This window comes from Lissotriton helveticus, chromosome 8, assembly GCF_964261635.1.
Source record: "Lissotriton helveticus chromosome 8, aLisHel1.1, whole genome shotgun sequence".
In the NCBI taxonomy this organism is placed as follows: Eukaryota; Metazoa; Chordata; class Amphibia; order Caudata; family Salamandridae; genus Lissotriton; species Lissotriton helveticus.
This window is the reverse complement of record NC_136069.1, coordinates 731297218-731315230: the sequence shown is the minus strand read 5'-3', so window position 1 is coordinate 731315230 and position 18013 is coordinate 731297218. Positions and strand designations below refer to the sequence as shown.

Here is an 18013-nt window from a genome sequence, read left to right as displayed (position 1 = left end):
ATCCGCAGGCATCAGACTGGATCCGGAAACTTTTGCGTAGCAGTACCCTTGCGCGTCGGTAGGTGTCGTCTGCGGCTCCGCGTCCGTCGTCGGCGTCGTGGGCGCCGTGATGACGTCGTCGGAGTACTTAGACGCCGCCTCCGCGTGCTGACGTCAGTTCTTCTTTTTTCCGCGCCTGCAAGAGCATATCTGGAAAAAGCAGTAACCCTAGTCAATTTTTGACTAACTTTTTTGATCACTTTCGATTGTTTTCGAAGTCTCTCGACTCCGAACGGTGCCGTAGGGATGCCCGGCTTCAAGCACTGTGACGATTGCGACCGCCGGATGTTGGTCACGGATCCTCACCGCGTGTGTTTGTCTTGTCTAGGCGTCGACCACGACGACAAGGCCTGCTCCGACTGCCGGGCCCTCTCTTCGAAAGCCAGGCGGGAGCGGTCCAGCAGGCGCCTCGAACTCCGGCAGTAGGTCCCGCGCCGTGAGAGGTCCCGATCCCATGGGAGGTCGAGGGACAGGTCGCTGGCTCTGAGCCACCACAGCTCCGAGAGTAGGCCGCACTCCTCCAGGTCGAAGTCGTCGTCAGGTAAGAGGCACAAGAAGTCCCAGCGGCGTCATCGCTCTTCGGACTCCCCCCGACGCTCGCGCGATGCGGCCGGGGGTTCGGGTGACACCACCCACGCGGCTCTGTCGGAGTCGCGGGCGCCACGTGCAGCTCCACACCCTCCGGTCCCTGGGCTGAACGCATCGCAGGGGGAGATAGAGCGCTTCCTCATGGCCATGAGGAAACTCTCTCCTCCGACGGGCTCCGCGGCGCCTCCGGGCCCAGCGGACCGGTCTGGGGCCCCTAGCGGGTCGGCGGCTCCGGCCCCGACGCCGTCGGGTGCTTCGGCCCCGACGCCGCCGACGCCTTCGGGCCCGGCGCCGCAGGTCCCCACTATCCCGACGCCGCCTGCGCCGAGGGGTTCAGTTGTTCCGGCGCCTTCGGGCCCGGCGCCGCAGGACGCCGCTGGACCTCCTTCGGGATCTGGTTCGTCGCCGGTGGATCTTACGACCTCCCCGGCATCGGACCCTCAGGTGTCGCCTTCGGCGCCGTCCTTGGGCGGCGCCGTCCCCGGTTCCACCTTCGTTCCTGTTGAGCCGTCGGGACGGCCCCGATGGGCGCAGCTCCAGACGTCGTTTGGTGAATTCCACTTTTATGAACAGGCCCCATTAGTTGAGAACCCTGAGTTTCAGGAGATGGGTGGTGAAGAGGACTGGGAGGGGTCTGAGGACCCTCTGACCAGGGAGTGTCAGTCTCATGAGGACTGGACAGGAGACCTTGGGGAAGCCAGTGGCCTGGACACTTCTCCAGACACTGGTTTTGTCTCCCCTCCTACCGTGGCTTCGGAGGAGGGGGCAACCTACTGTGTGGTGCTGATGAGGGCTGCCAAGGCCTTGGGCCTTGAGCTCCCCGTCACGGCTGTGAGGACTAATCTCCTCACTGAGGTCCTTAAACCGCAGTCAAGCTCGGCCGAGCCTCTGCTGCCCTTTAATGAGGCCTTGACTGACGTTCTTCTGGGCACTTGGTCCAAGCCCGCTATGGGTTCGCCCGTAGATAGGAACGTGGCCAGACGCCACCGCCCAGCCCCGGGCGACCCATGTTTCCTGTCCACCCACCCCACCCCCGAGAGTCTGGTCATCCAGGCCTCTAATTCCCAGACCGCATTCCCGTCCGCCCCGCCGGACAGGGAATCCAAGAGGTATGAGCAGTCTGGAAAGAAGATATTCTCATCCCTTAGTCTGGGTCTGCGGTCTTCCAACACCGCATGCCTCTTGGGCCGCTACACCCACTCTCTGTGGGATACGGTCGCGGATGTGCTGCCAAAGTGCCGGTTGGAGGTACGGGCCAAACTCAGCCAAGCCCTTGTGGAGGGCCGGGACGCAGCCAAGTATTCCATTAGGTGTGGGCTGGATACCACCGACTCGCTAGGCAGAGGGATGGCAACGACGGTGGCGGTCAGACGCCATGCCTGGCTGAGGTCCGCCAACTTTTCGGCAGATGTCCAGAACACACTCATGGACATGCCGTTCGATGGCCGTCGCCTCTTTGGCGACAAAGCAGACCATGCGCTCGAGCACTTTAAGGACTCCAGGGCTACGGCCAAGTCCTTGGGCCTCTCGGCCCCGCGCCAGCAATCGTCTGCTTATCACTCCTTTCGTGGCCACGGAAGGGGTGCACCCACACGTGCCGCTAGCCACGCTCCGCAGGGCAATACCCAACGCGGTGGCGGCCGTGGTAACCGCCGTCCGGGCGGTAGGGGTCAAAGGCGAGGTCAGTCCGCACCTTCCCCCCGCAGCATCCGTCTCAAAACCCTCCTAGTCCGTGCTTTCAGGCCCATGTGACGCCAGTGGGGGGGCAGGGTTCGCCATCACCACCTCCACTGGCGCACTGTCACTTCGGACAGGTGGGTGCTGCAGATCGTCCGAAGGGACTACTCCCTCCCCTTCGAGGCGACTCCTCCAGCCATGCCACCGCAGAACCACCGTGTATCGGGGGATCACTTGCGACTTCTGCAGGAGGAAGTTTCGGCCCTCTTGGCCAAGGGGGCCATCGAGCGCGTTCCTGGGCCAGAAGTAGGGTGTGGTTGCTACTCCCACTACTTTCTGGTACCCAAGAAGGGCAAAGGGGGCCTACGCCCTATCTTGGATCTACGGTACGTCAACGGCTTCCTCCGAAAGGAGAAGTTCAAGGTGCTGACACTGGCTCAGGTCTTAGCTGCCCTGGACCCAGGAGACTGGATGGTAGCGTTGGACTTGCAGGACGCTTATTTCCACATCCCCGTCCTGCTGGCCCACCAGCACTACCTGTGGTTCATGGTTGGCCACGAGCACTTTCAGTTTACCGTGCTCCCCTTCGGCCTTACCAGCGCCCCACGGGTGTTCACAAAGGTGATGGCGGTGGTCGCAGCTCATCTGCGCAGGTTAGGGGTTTCAGTCTTCCCCTACCTCGACGACTGGCTGTTAAAGGCGGGCTCGCCCCAGACAGTCGTCAGCCACCTCCAGACTACGGCGGATCTCCTGCACCAGCTGGGGTTCTCCATCAATGTGCCAAAGTCACACCTGTGCCCCTCTCAGAAGCTCCTCTTCATCGGAGCGGTTCTGGACTCTGCGCAGTTCCGTGTTTATCCACCCGAACAGCGGGTCCGGGATATTCAGGCTCTGATTCCCATCTTTCAGCCGTTATCCCGGATCTCGGTCAGGTTCACGCTGCGGCTTCTGGGGCTGATGGCCTCCTGCATCCTTCTGGTGCATCACGCCAGGTGGCGGATGCGGGCTCTGCAGTGGGACCTGAAGTTTGTGGGCCCAGCATCAGGGCAATCTGTCCGACCACGTCCTGATCTCGGAGGGCCCTGCGAGACAGCTGCTGTGGTGGCTCACGGACCGCGATTGGGTCAGCGGCAGATCCCTCTCCCTTCCCCAACTGGAGCACGTAGTTGTGACGGACGCGTCCCTCCAGGGCTGGGGAGGCCACATGGGAGAGGCGGAGATCAGAGGCCTCTGGTCTCCGGCGGAGGCCCGGCTCCACATCAACCTGTTGGAGCTCCGGGTGATTCGTCTGGCACTGAAGGCATTCCTCCCCTCTGTCCGGGGGAGTGTAGTGCAGGTGTTCACGGACAACACCACCGCCATGTGGTACTGCAACAAACAGGGCGGGGTGGGGTCATGGACCCTTTGCCAGGAGGCTCTGCGCCTCTGGCAGTGGCTGGAATGCCAGGGCGTGACCCTGGTGGCTCAACACCTGGCAGGTTCTCTGAACGCCAGGGCGGACGAGCTCAGCCGTCGGTGCATGATGGATCACGAATGGCGTCTGAACTCGGACGTGGCGCAAGGCCTCTTTCAGCAATGGGGAGAGCCTTGGTTAGATCTATTCGCCACCGAAGAGAACGCGCAATGTCATCAGTTCTGCACGTTGGAATTTCCAAGACGGCACTCGCTCGGAGACGCTTTTCGTCGCGAGTGGAGTTGCGGTCTGTTGTACGCCTTTCCGCCTATACCACTTCTGCCCAGAGTGCTAAAGAAGATCAAGCGCGACCGGGCCCAAGTCATCCTTGTGTTTCCGGACTGGGCGTGAAGGTTCTGGTATCCAGAGCTACTCAGTATGTCAGTCGATCCCCCGGTTCGTCTGCCTCTTCGGGAGGACCTTCTGTCGCAGCAGCAGGGGACGGTCCTCCACCGAACCTGTCCAGTCTCCACCTCCATGCTTGGAGATTGAGCGGCGACAGTTGAGGCCATTTGACTTGCCTCCTGAAGTCTGTAACGTCATTCTGGCAGCCAGGCGTCCCTCCACAAAGTCGGTATATGCCTGCAGGTGGAACAAATTTGTGGCATGGTGCACAGCAAAGGCTGTGGATCCTCTTGCTGCCCCTCTTTCTGAGGTTCTTCTCTTCCTTCTTTCTCTTGCCCAGCAGGGCTCTGCTCTGGGCACTATCAACGGCTACCTTTCTGCTCTTTCAGCCTTTCTCAGGCTACCTGATCAGCCTTCTTTGTTCAAGTCCCCTATTGTAAATAGATTTCTTAAGGGCATCACACACACGTTTCCTCATGTTCCGTTTGAGATGCCTCAGTGGTACTTGAACCTGGTTCTGACATTTCCGATGTGCGCTCCCTTTGAGCCACTTCACAACTGTCCTCTTCGCCTTCTGACTTTGAAGACTGCTTTCCTGGTTGCCATCACCTCTGCCAGGAGAGTGAGTGAGCTCCAGGCTCTTTCTTGTACTCCACCTTTCCTTTCTGTCCATCCGGACAAAGTGGTGCTACGTACCAAACCTTCTTTCCTGCCCAAGGTTGTCACAGCCTTCCACATCAGGCAGTCTCTCACCTTGCCTACCTTCTTTCCACCACCGCATCCCTCTAAAGAGGAAGAGCGGCTCCACCGTCTGGACCCAAAACGTGCGCTCTCATTTTATTTGGATCGCACACGCCAGTTCCAGGTGGATGACCAACTTTGTTGGTTACGTGGGCGCTAAGAAGGGGAAAGCGGTACACAAGAGGACCATCTCCCGGTGGATCATCTTGTGTATCCAGGCATGCTACTCCTTGGCTAGGAAGGAGCCCCCTGCTGGATTACGGGCTCATTCTACCCGAGCCACGGCGACCACCACTGCCCTGGGCAGGGGTGTGCCCTTACAAGACATCGGTCAGGCAGCTACGTGGGCATCGCTGCACACGTTTGCAAGACACTACTGCCTGGACAGCCAAGTCCGGAGGGATGGCTTCTTTGGCCGTTCCGTCCTCCAGGACTTTCTGGTGTGATTATTGGTTCGCAGACCCACCACCGGGGTTGGTATTGCTGGGGTATCTATTCTAAGGTAAGGAATCTAATACTAACGTGTCTCTTTCAGATGCACAAGTTACTACTTGTGTAACGATATATCTGTAAGAGACATTAGTTAGTATTAGATTCCTTACCGACCCACCCATCCTCCCCGTTCTGCGAACCAATATCTAGGGTTAGGGTTATCCCCTTTCAGGGCCCTAGTTTCAATGGCACCAGTGTTGGTTTTTAACATGGCTCTGCGTTTCTGGCACGGAAAAGCTGTGTCTAAGAACTGACGTCAGCACACGGAGGCGGCGTCTAAGTACTCCGACGACGTCATCACGGCGCCCACGACGCCGACGACGGACGCGGAGCCGCAGACGACGCCTACCGACGCGCAAGGGTACTGCTACGCAAAAGTTTCCGGATCCAGTCTGACGCCTGGGGATATTCTAAGGTAAGGAATCTAATACTAACTAATGTCTCTTACAGATATATCGTTACACAAGTAGTAACTTGTGCATTAGAAGCAGGTGACGATCTTGTCTCCATCATACTAGTCCCTCTGTCACCTAAGAGTATCAGAATATCTTTTTGGTTGTTGAAGATGTGGCACCTTCCACTCTCCTTATCTTAAACGCATTTGAGTTTAATTGCTATGCGATTACTATACAATCACAATATGCGTTTAACAAGGCTTATGATGTTACAGAAATTTAGTACATAGCTGCCTAATGTAGTGCATACATCTTACAGAATTCTTAATGCAAGTGTACATTTTTCCATTGAAAGTGAAAAGTAATTGCATGTATATATTTCAGAAAACAATCCATAAGTAGAATTGCTATCCATTAATATGTTACAAAATGGATACATGCACATGGAAAAGTTAAAAAAAAATAAAGAAAAATAAGCCTTATTTGTAACCGAAATGGTCTGACATTTCCTACTTTTGGTAACCATTTGTGATAAGAGTGTAGCATCAATTTCAAGAGTCATTATTAAACACAGATGTAAGAAGGCAGAGAAGATATAATCCACTTTTAAGGTACATATGTAGTGCCTTCAAATGAAATGCTTCAGTGGTTGAAGCATGTGGTTTAACTGTGTTCTAGCTGTGGTAAAAAAAAGATTAAACACCACAAAATTATGCTATTAAGATAACTGTAAAATAAATACTGATTATATTCTGGGAAAACTTGTTGCTGTGGCTCATATTTCACAGTTTGTCAATTTGTGTTCTTTATTGATGGGAGACTCTTCTATATTCAATAGGCGCAGTGTCAAGAAGTGCGCAAACGGAAAGAACTGGAACTTCAGATACTGACTGAAGCTATTCGATGTTGGGAAGGAGAGGACATCAAAACGCTTGGCAATGTTTTATACATGTCACAAGTCATGATTCAGTGTGCAGGAAATGAGGTAAAGTCCATTTTTAAGTTTAATTTATTGCCTCTTGTACATGTTTTCCATGGGGGTTTACTTGATCACTCCCTTCCCCTTCAACCAATTTGGATTTATTGTATTAATGGCAATTTGCTAATTTTTAGTGTGCTCAAAATCTATTATTTTATTCTTTTGTGCAACAAAACTTGGAAATATTGTGGGAGTGTTTCTAGTTAGACATTTTTTATTTTTTGCGCAAGTTCACTGAAATAATGTAATTTCCATTTCCCTCCTTTCTCAGCAACAGCACAGTGTCCTACACTCGATCTATGCAACTTACACCTCCTTTCTTGGAGAATGAGTGGTGACAATTGGCTGCGTTAGATTTGCTGACTGAGGTGGTAAATGTAATCTTCATCGCCCTGCCACCAAACGGATTTATGCCTGGTGCTGGGACACAGTTGTGACCTGGTTCAGTGCCCATAAAGCAGACTCCATGTAAGCAAAGCTGTGGCCTGTAATTTAATTTATTTTTGTCTTTAACCCAGAAAGTAGTGGGCACTGTAAAAGTTGTTTTTCAGCCCTTTGAGCCTTTCTACTTAGGCCAGACCAACCATTCTTCTAAAACTCTCCTTTTGTGATGGGATTTATTAAAGGTTTGACACACGTTTCCTCCCAAGTCGTTTGTCACACTCCACCCTAAACTACATTTTCCCCAGAAAAATTGATGCAGACGAGCTAACATAATTGAAAGAGGACAGCCTTCAAGGTCAGCATCTCATGTCCGCTCGTCTAATGAGTAAATTACAGGCCCTCTCAGGGCAACCTCCCTACACCACGTCTTTAACAGACAAATTGGTGCTTAGGACATGGGCTAACTTCTTACCTAAAGTCATGACTCCTTTGTTAAGCAATCCATCACTCTTCAAGAGTTCTTTGCTCCTCCCTCATCCTTTGATAGATGAGGAGGGACTCTACCGGCTGGACCCCAAATTAGTTTTAAGATTATACATTGATTGTACAAAGTATCATTGAGTGGAACAATCTTATTTTTTTTATATAGTTTCTCTGGCAAAGAAGGGGAAGGCTGTCCAGAAGAGGACCTTGTTGAGGTTGCTAGTCCTTTGCATTAGGATCTGCCAAGAATAGCCCCTGGAGCGTCTCAGAGCCCAATCCAGGGTTGCGACATGGGTGTCTGTGCATACAATTGGAAAGCATTACTGCCTTGACAGCCTGGTCCGGTGAGAAGGACATTTTGCTGCTCTGTACTGCAAGACATTTTGGCTGAGTTCACTCCACAGACCCTCCACCTTGGGGAGGTACTTCATTGGTTTCTATTCTAAGGTGGCAAATCTGCGGATAGATGTATCCATCAGAAGAACAACTTGTTTGACATCAGTAACTCTCTTTGCGGTGAATACTTTATCTAACCGCAGATCACTTGCTTTCTGCCTCCCTATTCTGTGCAGTTTCATCTTTTTAAGGCCCAAATACGTCACACACTGTATCCAACAATTTCTGCGATCAAAGTTGGATGATCTGAGAACGTATCTCTTTTGACATGGTTATACCCCACTTTTTGCCTGGTATTTGATGTGGTTTTAGATTGTAGAGCTAGGGGTCCCTGCCAAACAGGTTCCCTGTGCCAGTGTTTCTTCCCTAAAACATATCCATTATTGGTACTTCTGCCCCCTGTAAGTCCCTAGTAAGTGGTACCCTGGGTACCTGGGGCCTCAGAGAGCTGAAGAGGGTCCCCTGGGATCCGCCTCATTCGGATCATGCCACTGACTTTGCAGCTTGCATGCCCTTGTGACGTGAAAAACGACAGTCGACAGGGTGCCATGCCTGCCAGCACTGCTTGTAGGTATAGGTAAGTCACTCCTCTAGCAGGCCTTACAGCCCTAAGGCAGGGTGCACTATACCATAGGTGAGGGCATAGCTGCATGAATAGATATGCCTCTACATTACTTAAGTACATTCTTAAATATTGTAAAGTGCCAGGGAGAGTCATCAGGAGTACATGGGCTGGAAACTCGACAACTTGAGTTCCCCAGCACTAAGATGGCTTCACTGAAACCAGTAGTGTTTCGTACCAAACAGCTCCTTGAAATAAATCCACACCAATGCCAGTCTGAGATTTATTAAAACATGTACTCGGAGGGCACCTCAGAGGTGGTCACCTACTGGCTTTAGGCAACCTGCCATTCTCACACACACACAGGTTTTTCTTTTTGGAGCCCTGGGTGGAGAGCTTCTGGTCTCTGGGACTAGAAACAATGCACATCCTGGGCAGAGGTATCACACCTCCTACCCCCAGGATGGGCCAGTGTTCGAAGGGGAAGCTTCAAAGGCCTGCCACCTTTGTATGGCGACCTCGAGCCTCTGCTGCTAGCAGCAGATGGCAGTCCCCAGTTTACACCCCCACTTTGGGCAGGAAAGCTTAGAAAGGTTAGGAGGTGTGCCCACCGGTGCCATATTCTCCCTTCAGATGGAGGTTGCAAATTTAAACTTTTCAATACCTCCATCTTGCAGATGATGGGACTCCTCCAACTAGGGCTTGGTCTATGCCCCCTCCAAGAGGAGGGTGGCATAATAGTGGGTGTGGTTAACCCAGGTAAGGTGCCTATTGGCCCTACCTACTGCTACCCTAAAAGCCCCCTAACTTTAGTATTTAGGTGGCTCACCCAGACCTAGAAGGTAGATTACTGCAACATACAAAGGACAAACCGACAACCTGCAGGAAACCCTGAAGGCGACTACTGACTTGGCCCCAGCCCTACAGGCTTGTCTCCAGCTTTGAAGACTCTGCTGTGGCCAGCGACTTCTAGAATCCAGAGGAAGACTGCCTGTTCTTTAACAAAGACCAGATCTCCTGAGGACAGTGGCCCTGTCCAGAAGAATACAACCACAAGGACTCCGGATCCATCTGGAACCACTACTCCTGCCCACTCTGCAACCGAAGCCCATGGCCAAACCTGAGTGGCTCACAGATCCAGTGAATTCTCCACCGCGATCCTGACCTCGAGTCCAGTGTTGGCTCTCTGGGTTTAGTTGCGGACTCGGTACCTTAGCATATATAGGTGAATGTTCTACATCTCTGCTGACGCATCACTCTTGTCTCGTGACCTTTGCTCTGTGTGTCATTCTCAGAACGCCTGTTCTCCGATATATGACAAGATATGTGTACTCAGAACAGCAGCTGCATTCTTTTATTATGTCTAGGTGCTAGTGTCTGACCAGAGAGAATAACAAGGGGCAATATTGATTTTCGTCCTCCATGGCCCGATCCCAGCATTTCCACCCGACTGTGACATTGAAAAGGCCGCCGAGGGTTTTCGGTACTTGGGGATCTAGGTCACCCCTGATCCTGTACTGTTCCACACTAAAAATGTAGCTGCGCTTCTGGACAGATTGCGCTGCGATGTCAAACATTGGCGAACACTACCCCTTTCCATGTTGGGCCGAGCCACGCTTCACAAGATGTTGGCTCTCCCCCGTTTCCTGTATATACTCCAGAACTGCCCATACAGAATCCCTGACTCATATTTTACAAATATTGAGAGTGAGATTCGAACTCTGCTGTGGGACGGAAAGACGTCCAGTATCGCCATGACTAAACTGACCAAGGGATGGTACGATGGGGGGTATTGCGCTCCCAGATATGCGATCGGTACTATTGGGCTTCACAGCTGGTGGTGGTGAACCAATGGTTGTATCGCCCCAATCCAACACATGTTGTCTGCTGGATGGTGCCATTCAATAGGATTATTTGTGTGGGAATTAACATGCTTGAAATAAGGTTTCCGTTCCTTAATCTGCTACGGTTTCATTACCCAAATTGATTTTAAATCATTTTTTTTTTTCCAGGAATCATAGCCTCAATTGTGTTTTTCCAGAAATCATCGCCTTTAAGGGCTAACTGGTATGACAAACACGCTGTATATATAAGCTTGGTCTGTGTAAGCGTATAGGTTTTTGGCAGGGTAGGGACTAATTTGAAATATGACGTGGGGTCTAAAGTGTCATATCCTGGGAAATACGTGAATTTGTCTTTATGCGTTGTAGAACTACCTTGTGGGAGACTCGGACAATGTTCCCATTGTGTATAATTAAAAGGTGTAACTTGGTTACTGGCTCTGTCCAGATAATGATGTCCAAAATGGTAGTAACAGAGTATATCTGAAAGAGGCACGTTAGTGATAGATTCCTTACCTTAGAATATCCCCAGGCGTCAGACTGGATCCGGAAAGATTTTCGTCAGCAGTACCCCTGCGTGTTGGTAGGTGGCATCGTGCGGCTCTGCGTCCGTCGCTGGCGTCGTAAGCGCCGAAATGACCTCACGGAGACTACTTAGGCACCATGCATGCGCGCTGACGTCAGTTCTTTCTTTTTCCGCGCCAGCAAGCACAGATCCGGTTAGATCACGTAACTTAGTCACTTTTTTGACTAACTTTTTGAGACTTTTGTCTCTCCTTCTTTTGAGTCTTAGACTCCTGGTGCCATGTAGGGATGCCTGGGTTTAAATCCTGCGGGGCCTGTCGCCGTACGATGTTGGTGGCCGACCCCCATGACGTCAGTTTCTACTGTCTGTAGCGCGACAATGTCTCCCGGTCATGTTCCGACTGTCTGGCCATGGCTCCGAAGGCTTTGCGGGAGCGGTCCTGAAAGCTGCTGGAAGCCAGGCAGTCATCTCTGCGCCGTTTGAGGTCCAGGGGTTGCTCGAGGGACCGACTGGGGAGCCATTATCATCGCTCCTCGGGTTCAAAGTCTTCACCCTCTGAATCGGTTAAGAGACGTCACAAGAAAAAGTCAAAGAAGCGTGTTTGCTCTCCGACGTCCCCCCGTCGGTCTCCCGAAGTGGACGATAGGGCCAGGGGTTCTTCTACCGTGGCTCCGTTGGAACCTGAGAGTCCCGCGGCAACTCCTGGCCATGTGCAAGAGTTTCTTGCCACCATGGACCGCCTTTTCAGGCCTAGGGCTCCCGCCGGCGCGCCTTCGGGCCCAGCGGTCCCTATTGAGGGCCCTTGCTTCTTACTGGCTCTGCCGTCAGCGACTCTGGCCCCGGCAGTGCAAGGTCCTCCGCCGGCGGCTTTGGCCCCGGCGCCACAGGGTCCTCCGCCGGCAGCCCCGGCGCCCCCTGCGGCTCCGTTCCTGGCACCGCCATGGGCTCCGTTCCTGGCACCGCCATGGGCTCCGTTCCTGGCGCCGCCATGGGCTCCGTTCGTTCCACCTCCACCCTTGCCTGAATTTCCGGGCAATTTTTCTCTGACTTGGGACCCTAATTGGGGCATGGAGCCGGATCGGCTCCGACCGGCACCGTTCCTGGCGTGTTTGTTTTCCCCTGTTCCTCCCCCTCCGCTGCCGCTTGTACCACGTGCTGTGGAGGAGGGGGGTGACTTGGAGGGGTCGGAGGACCCTCTTGCACCTCAGTGCGAGTCTGAACATGAGTGGGCGGAAGACTCGGAGGACGTAGGTGGCCTTGACCTCGCCTCTGAGCCTGGATTTATGTCTCCTCCCGCGATTATGGAGTAGGGCGCCACATACACTGTAGTGCTCTGTAGAGCAGCTGAGGCCCTTGACCTTGATCTGCCTGCTGTCACTCACAAGACCAACCTCCTTACTGAAGGGCTTCAGCCAGCGGCAAGTTCTATGGAACCTCTGCTCCTGTTTAATGAAGCCTTGATGGATGTTTTGATGGGCATCTGGTCTAGGCGTGCCACAGGGGTTCCTGTGGATAAGAACGTGGCCAGGCATCATCACCCGGCACCGGGTGACCCGGCCTTCTGACAAATAATCCGACTCCGGAGAGCCTGGTAATTCATGCTTCCACTTCCCAAAGTGCGTTCTTTACCGCCTCGCCGGATAAGAAATCAAAAAAACTGGAGCAGATTGGCAAGAGGTTATTTTCCTCTACCAGCTTGGGGCTGCGGTCAGTCAACACCGCATGCCTTTTGGGCCGCTACTTTCACGCTGTGTGAGACACAGTGGCGCAGACACTACCCCAGTGTCCGGAAGAGGTTCGAGCTGTGCTTTCCCAAGCTGTTGCGGAGGGGAAGGATGCAGCGCAGTTCGCCATTCGGTGTGGGCTGGACACCGTGGACTCTGTAGGGCGAGCGATTTCCACGACAGTGGCCCTGCGACGCCATGTCTGGCTGCGGTCCACTGGGTTTTCGGGAGATGTCCACAGTTCCCTCATGGACATGCCCTTTGATGGTACTCACCTGTTTGGCGATAAGGCAGACAGTGCGCTTGGGCGTTTCAAGGACTCTCGGGCTACTGCCAAGTCCTTCGGTCTCTACACCACAAGCCCGGCCACTTCGCCTGTGGGCGGCAGGATTCAACATCACCTCCCCCACTGGCGTTCTGCCACTTCGGATAGGTAGGTGCTGCAAACTGTCCGGAAGTGTTACTCCCTCCCCTTAGAGTCTGCCCCCCCAAGCCATGCCACTTCAGTTCCACTGCATGTCGGGGGATCACTTTGTGCTTCTCCAGCAGGAAGTCACGGCCCTCCTGGCCAAGGGGGCCATCAAGCGCATTCCTGGGCCAGAAGTAGGACGTGGTTGTTATTCCCCCTACTTTCTGGTCCCCAAGAAGGACAAAGGTGGCCTGCGCCCCATCTTAGATCTCAGGAAAGTTAATCGCTTCCACCTGAAGGAGAAGTTCAAGATGTTGACTTTGGCTCAGGTCTTGGCTGCCCTCGACCCTGGATGGTAGCGTTGGACTTGCATGACTCATATTTTCACATCCCCGTCCTGCCGGCCCAGCGGCGTTACCTGCGGTGCACTGTAGGCGGGAGCATTTTCAGTTTGCTGTGCTCCCCTTCGGCCTTACCAGCGCCCCCTTGGGTGTTCACCGAAGTGATGGTGGTGTTCGCAGCGCATCTGCGCAGGTCAGCGGTGTCAGTCTTCCCCTACCTCGACAACTGGTTGTTGAAGGCAGGCTCTCCACAGACAGTTGTCACCCACCTTCAGACTACGGCCGACCTCCTGCATTTGCTGTGGTTCTCCATCAACGTGCCAAAGTCACACCTGAATCCCTCTCAGAAGCTCCCCTCATTGCAGCAGTTCTGGATTTGACGCAGTTTTGGGTTTATCCTCCCGAGCAGCGAGTCCGGGATATTCAGGCTATGATTCCAATCTTTCAGCCTCTATCCTGGGTTTCAGTCAGGATGACCCTCGGGCTCCTGGGCCTGATGGCCTCCTGCATCCTACTGGTGCAACATGCCGGATGGCTATGCGGGCTCTGCAGTGGGACCTGAAGTTCCAGTGGGCACAGCATCAGGGCAACCTGTCCGATCATGTCCAGATCTCGGAGGGCACTGCACGACAATTGCAGTGGTGGCTCACGTATCGCGATTGGGTCAATGACAGATCCCTCTCCCATCCCCAGTCTAAACACACAGTGGTGACGGATGCGTCCCTTCTGGAATGGGGAGACCACTTGGGAGAGGCGGAGATCAGAAGCCTCTGGTCTCCAGCGGAGTCCCGGCTCTATATCAACATTTTGGAGCTTCGGGCGATCCGACTTGCACTGAAGGCATTCCTTCCCTCTGTCCGGGGAAGTGTAGTGCAGGTGTTCATGGACAACACCACCGCCATGTGGTATTAAAACAAACAGGGCGGGGTGGGGTCGTGGACCCTATGTCAGGAGGCTCTGCGCCTCTGGACATGGCTGGAACATCAAGGCATTACCTTGGTGGTTCAACACCTGGCAGGTTCCCTGAACGCCAGGGCGGACAAACTCAGCCGCTGGTGCTTGATGGATCACAAATGGCGTCTGAACTGGGACGTGGTGCAAGGCCTCTTTCAGCAGTGTGGAGAGCCTTGGTTAGATCTATTCGCCACGAAGAGAACGCGCGATGTTATCAGTTCTGCGCGTTGGAATTTCCAAGGCGGCACTCGCTCTGAGACGCTTTTCGTCGCGAGTGGAGCTGCGGTCTGTTGTACGCCTTTCCGCCTGTACCACTTCTGCTCAGAATTCTGAAGAAGAACAGGCGCGACCGGGCCCAAGTCATCCTTGTGGCTCCGCACTGGGCACGAAGGTACTGGTATCCTGAGCTACTCAGCATGTCAGTCGATCCCCCGATTCGTCTGCCTCTTCAGGAGGATCTTTTGTCGCAGCAGCAGGGGACGGTCCTCCACCCAAACCTGTCCAGTCTCCACCTCCATGCGTGGAGATAGAGCGGTGGCAGTTGAGGCCATTTGACTTACCTCCTGAAGTCTGTGATGTGATTCTGGCAGCCAGGCGTCCCTCCACAAAATCGGTATACGCCTGCAGGTGGAACACAATTGTGGCATGGTGTACAGCAAAGGCTGTGGATCCTCTATCTGCACCCCTTTCAGAGGTTCTCCTCTTCCTTCTTTCTCTTGCCCAGCAGGGCTCTGCTCTGGACACTCTTAAGGGCTACCTCTCTGCCATTTCTGCCTTCTTGAGGCTTCCTGATCAGCCTTCTCTTTTCAAGTCCCCTGTTGTAAATAGATTCTTGAAAGGCATCACGCACATGTTTCCTCCTGTTCCTTTCGTGATGCCTCAGTGGGACTTGAACCATGTTCTAACCGATTTGATGTGCGCTCCTTTCGAGCCACTTCACAATTGCCCTCTCCGTCTTCTGACTCTTAAGACTGCATTCCTGGTTGAGTGAGCTCCAGGCTCTTTCTTCTAAGCCTACCTTTACTTTCTGTCCATCCGGACAAAGTTGTCTTGAAAACTCGTCCTTCTTTCCTGCCCAAGTGGTCACAACCTTTCATATCGGGCAGTCCATCACCTTGCCCACCTTCTTTCCGCTGCCGCATCCCTCGAAGGAGGAAGAGAGGCTCCACTGTCTGGTCCCAAAAGTGCGCTCTTTTTTTATCTAGACCGCTCACGCCAGCTCTGGGTGGACGACCAGCTCTTTGTTGGTTGCGTGGGTGCAAAGAAGGGATGGGCGGTGCATAAACGGACCATCTCTCGATGGGTCGTGTTGTGCATCAAGGCCTGTTACTCCTTAGCGAGGAAGGAGCCTCCTGTTGGGCTGAGGGCCCATTCTACTCTGGCCACAGCGGCTACTACTGCCCTGGGTCGGGGAGTCTCCTTGCAGGACATCTGTCAGGCAGCTACGTGGGCTTCGTTGCACACGTTTGCTAGACACTACTGCCTGGACAGCCAAGTCAGGAGAGATGGCTTTTTTGGCCGTTCCGTTCTCCAGGACTTTCTGGTGTGATCTTGGTTCACAGACCCACCACCGGGGTTGGTATTGCTGGGGTATCTATTCTAAGGTAAGAAATCTAACACTGACCTGTTTCTTTCAGATGCACAAGTTACTTACCTTCGGTAACGATATGTTCGAGGCATGTGGGCTGCTAAATTCATATCTTTTGCATTAGATCGCCGCCTAGTGTTGGGTCCGGATGATCGCACATTGTTGTCCTGGAAGAGTCTTCGAAGTATCCTGAGATAGGTGGCTCCTCCCCTGGACTACAGTGCGCATGGGCATCGGCTCCATCCCCAGATTGTTTTTTTCCGCCATTGGGTTCGGATGCGGTCTCGACGTCTCTCTGTCGGAACCGAGAAAACTAGCTTTTTTACGGCCAAAAGGCCTTACATTCATTGCGTCGGTATTGTTTGCGTACGGTCTCGAGTTCTTCCGTCTCTTTGAGTCGGAATCTACGGAGTCGTATCACTCTTCGGACATCGAGGCCTTCTCATCGCAACACGACCGCAACTTTTCAGCATGGAGCGGAGCCCGTTTAAATACTGTCCCGTCTGTGGGTCAAAATACCCACATATCGATGTGCACCCGGTCTGTAACAAGTGCCTCTCGCCGGACCACAACGAGGACAACTGCATGGCCTGCTCCAGATTCAGGTCAAAGAAGACACTCAAGCTTCGGCGCGCGGTGCGCCTTGAGGCCTGACAAGCGGCCCCGGATCCAGAAAACATCTTCGGCGACCAAGAAGAAGAGGGCCTGAGCCATCATCTTCAAATCTCACCGCCCGCGACGGACATCGAGGCGGATCCGGAAGACGACGACGGAGTCGTGGGTCAAGGCCTTGAATACGTCGACGAAGTAGGGGACGTCGAAGAAGTTTATGGGGCAGCGGAAGATAGCTCAGGGGATGAGCTATGCCCCGAAGGTTACGCGGATCAGGCTCGGGTCACGGGATCGCCAGTCGGCCTTACCCAAGACCCCGTACCGCAAGCCACGGCCCCGCCTTCAGGCCCGGCCACGGACATACTTGCTGCGCAGCCCGTATCGAAACCGAAACTGAAACCAACGGTATCGACTACACCTAAAATGGCCGACCCGAAAACGAAACCGAAACTTACGGATTCGAGCGTCCCTAAGATGGCGGCCGTTCCACCAAAAACACCAAAACCTGCTGCCTCATCGACTCCGTCGGCCTCCGGTCCACAGAAGTCGAAGAAAACTGTTGATTCGACAGTGTCGAAGTCGTCGGCAGAGGAGGTTTCCTCTAAGAAGGGAGTTCGGCACGGGTCGACCGGTGCGACGCCGTCAAAGCCCGCCAAAGCCAGGGACAAGACTCCGGTGCCGACTGGGACGTCGTTAGTCGGACGCGTGGTGGAGACGGAGCCTGCAAAATCACACGGATCGAAGGCTGGAAGCTCAACACATCGGTCCAAGGACTCTGTGTCTACGGCTGCAGCATCAACGTCTAAGACTCAGAAGGGCCCACAAGACGTCGGATCCGAAGGCAAGGTGAAGGCCTCCTCGTCGGCGCCAAGTGCCGCTGTGAGTGACGCGTCCCTCATCGTCTCTTCACTACAGAGAATTCGGGAGAAGGCCTCTGCGACGTCGGCTCCGACCCCGTCGCACCAGAAGCCGATGGACATGCCGGCAAAGCCTGCTGGTAAACTTCTCTTCCTTCTGCCGCCAAAGGAGGCACCGAAGGCCTTTACGCCAAAAACGGCGCCAAAGACATCGGAATCGTCAACGTCTGCAGCAGTTTCAGGTCGACTACTCGACTCAGGAGAAGATTCTGAGCGTTTTATCGACGCAGACACGGGCAAATTGACCCTTTACAAAAGAAAGATCACTTCACAACCAGTGGACTCCTATGTTCTCCCACTGAAGAAGAAAAGGCTTGCTCAGGACGCTTCAGCCCTGATGGAACCTATCCAGCCTCCTCCTAGAAGGAGCCCAACACCTTCCCCAGAACACTCTGAGGGAGAGGAATATGGAGAAGATGACCAATACACTTTCCCCATCAATGAACCCGATGCACAGCAAGATTCCTATGACGACATAGGTGACCAAGGCACCCAGAATGTGGGGTAGGACCCACAGCCTTTCAGTGCACGTGCATCCCCAACAGAAGATTCTGCAGGTTTTCATGC

The 18013-nt window shown here is 53.7% G+C and overlaps 1 protein-coding gene across 4 annotated transcripts in view; it reads left to right on the top strand.

The window, feature by feature from the left end:
* The window catches only part of ARHGEF7 (Rho guanine nucleotide exchange factor 7), a 951496-nt gene that overhangs the window by 561913 nt on the left and 371570 nt on the right, over window positions 1-18013 (top strand). For all 4 annotated transcript variants that reach the window (XM_078657529.1, XM_078657531.1, XM_078657528.1 and 1 more), the window contains one exon: window positions 6569-6715. In XM_078657529.1, coding sequence (XP_078513655.1) covers window positions 6569-6715 — 147 coding nt within the window. The remainder of the gene's footprint in view (window positions 1-6568; window positions 6716-18013) is intronic.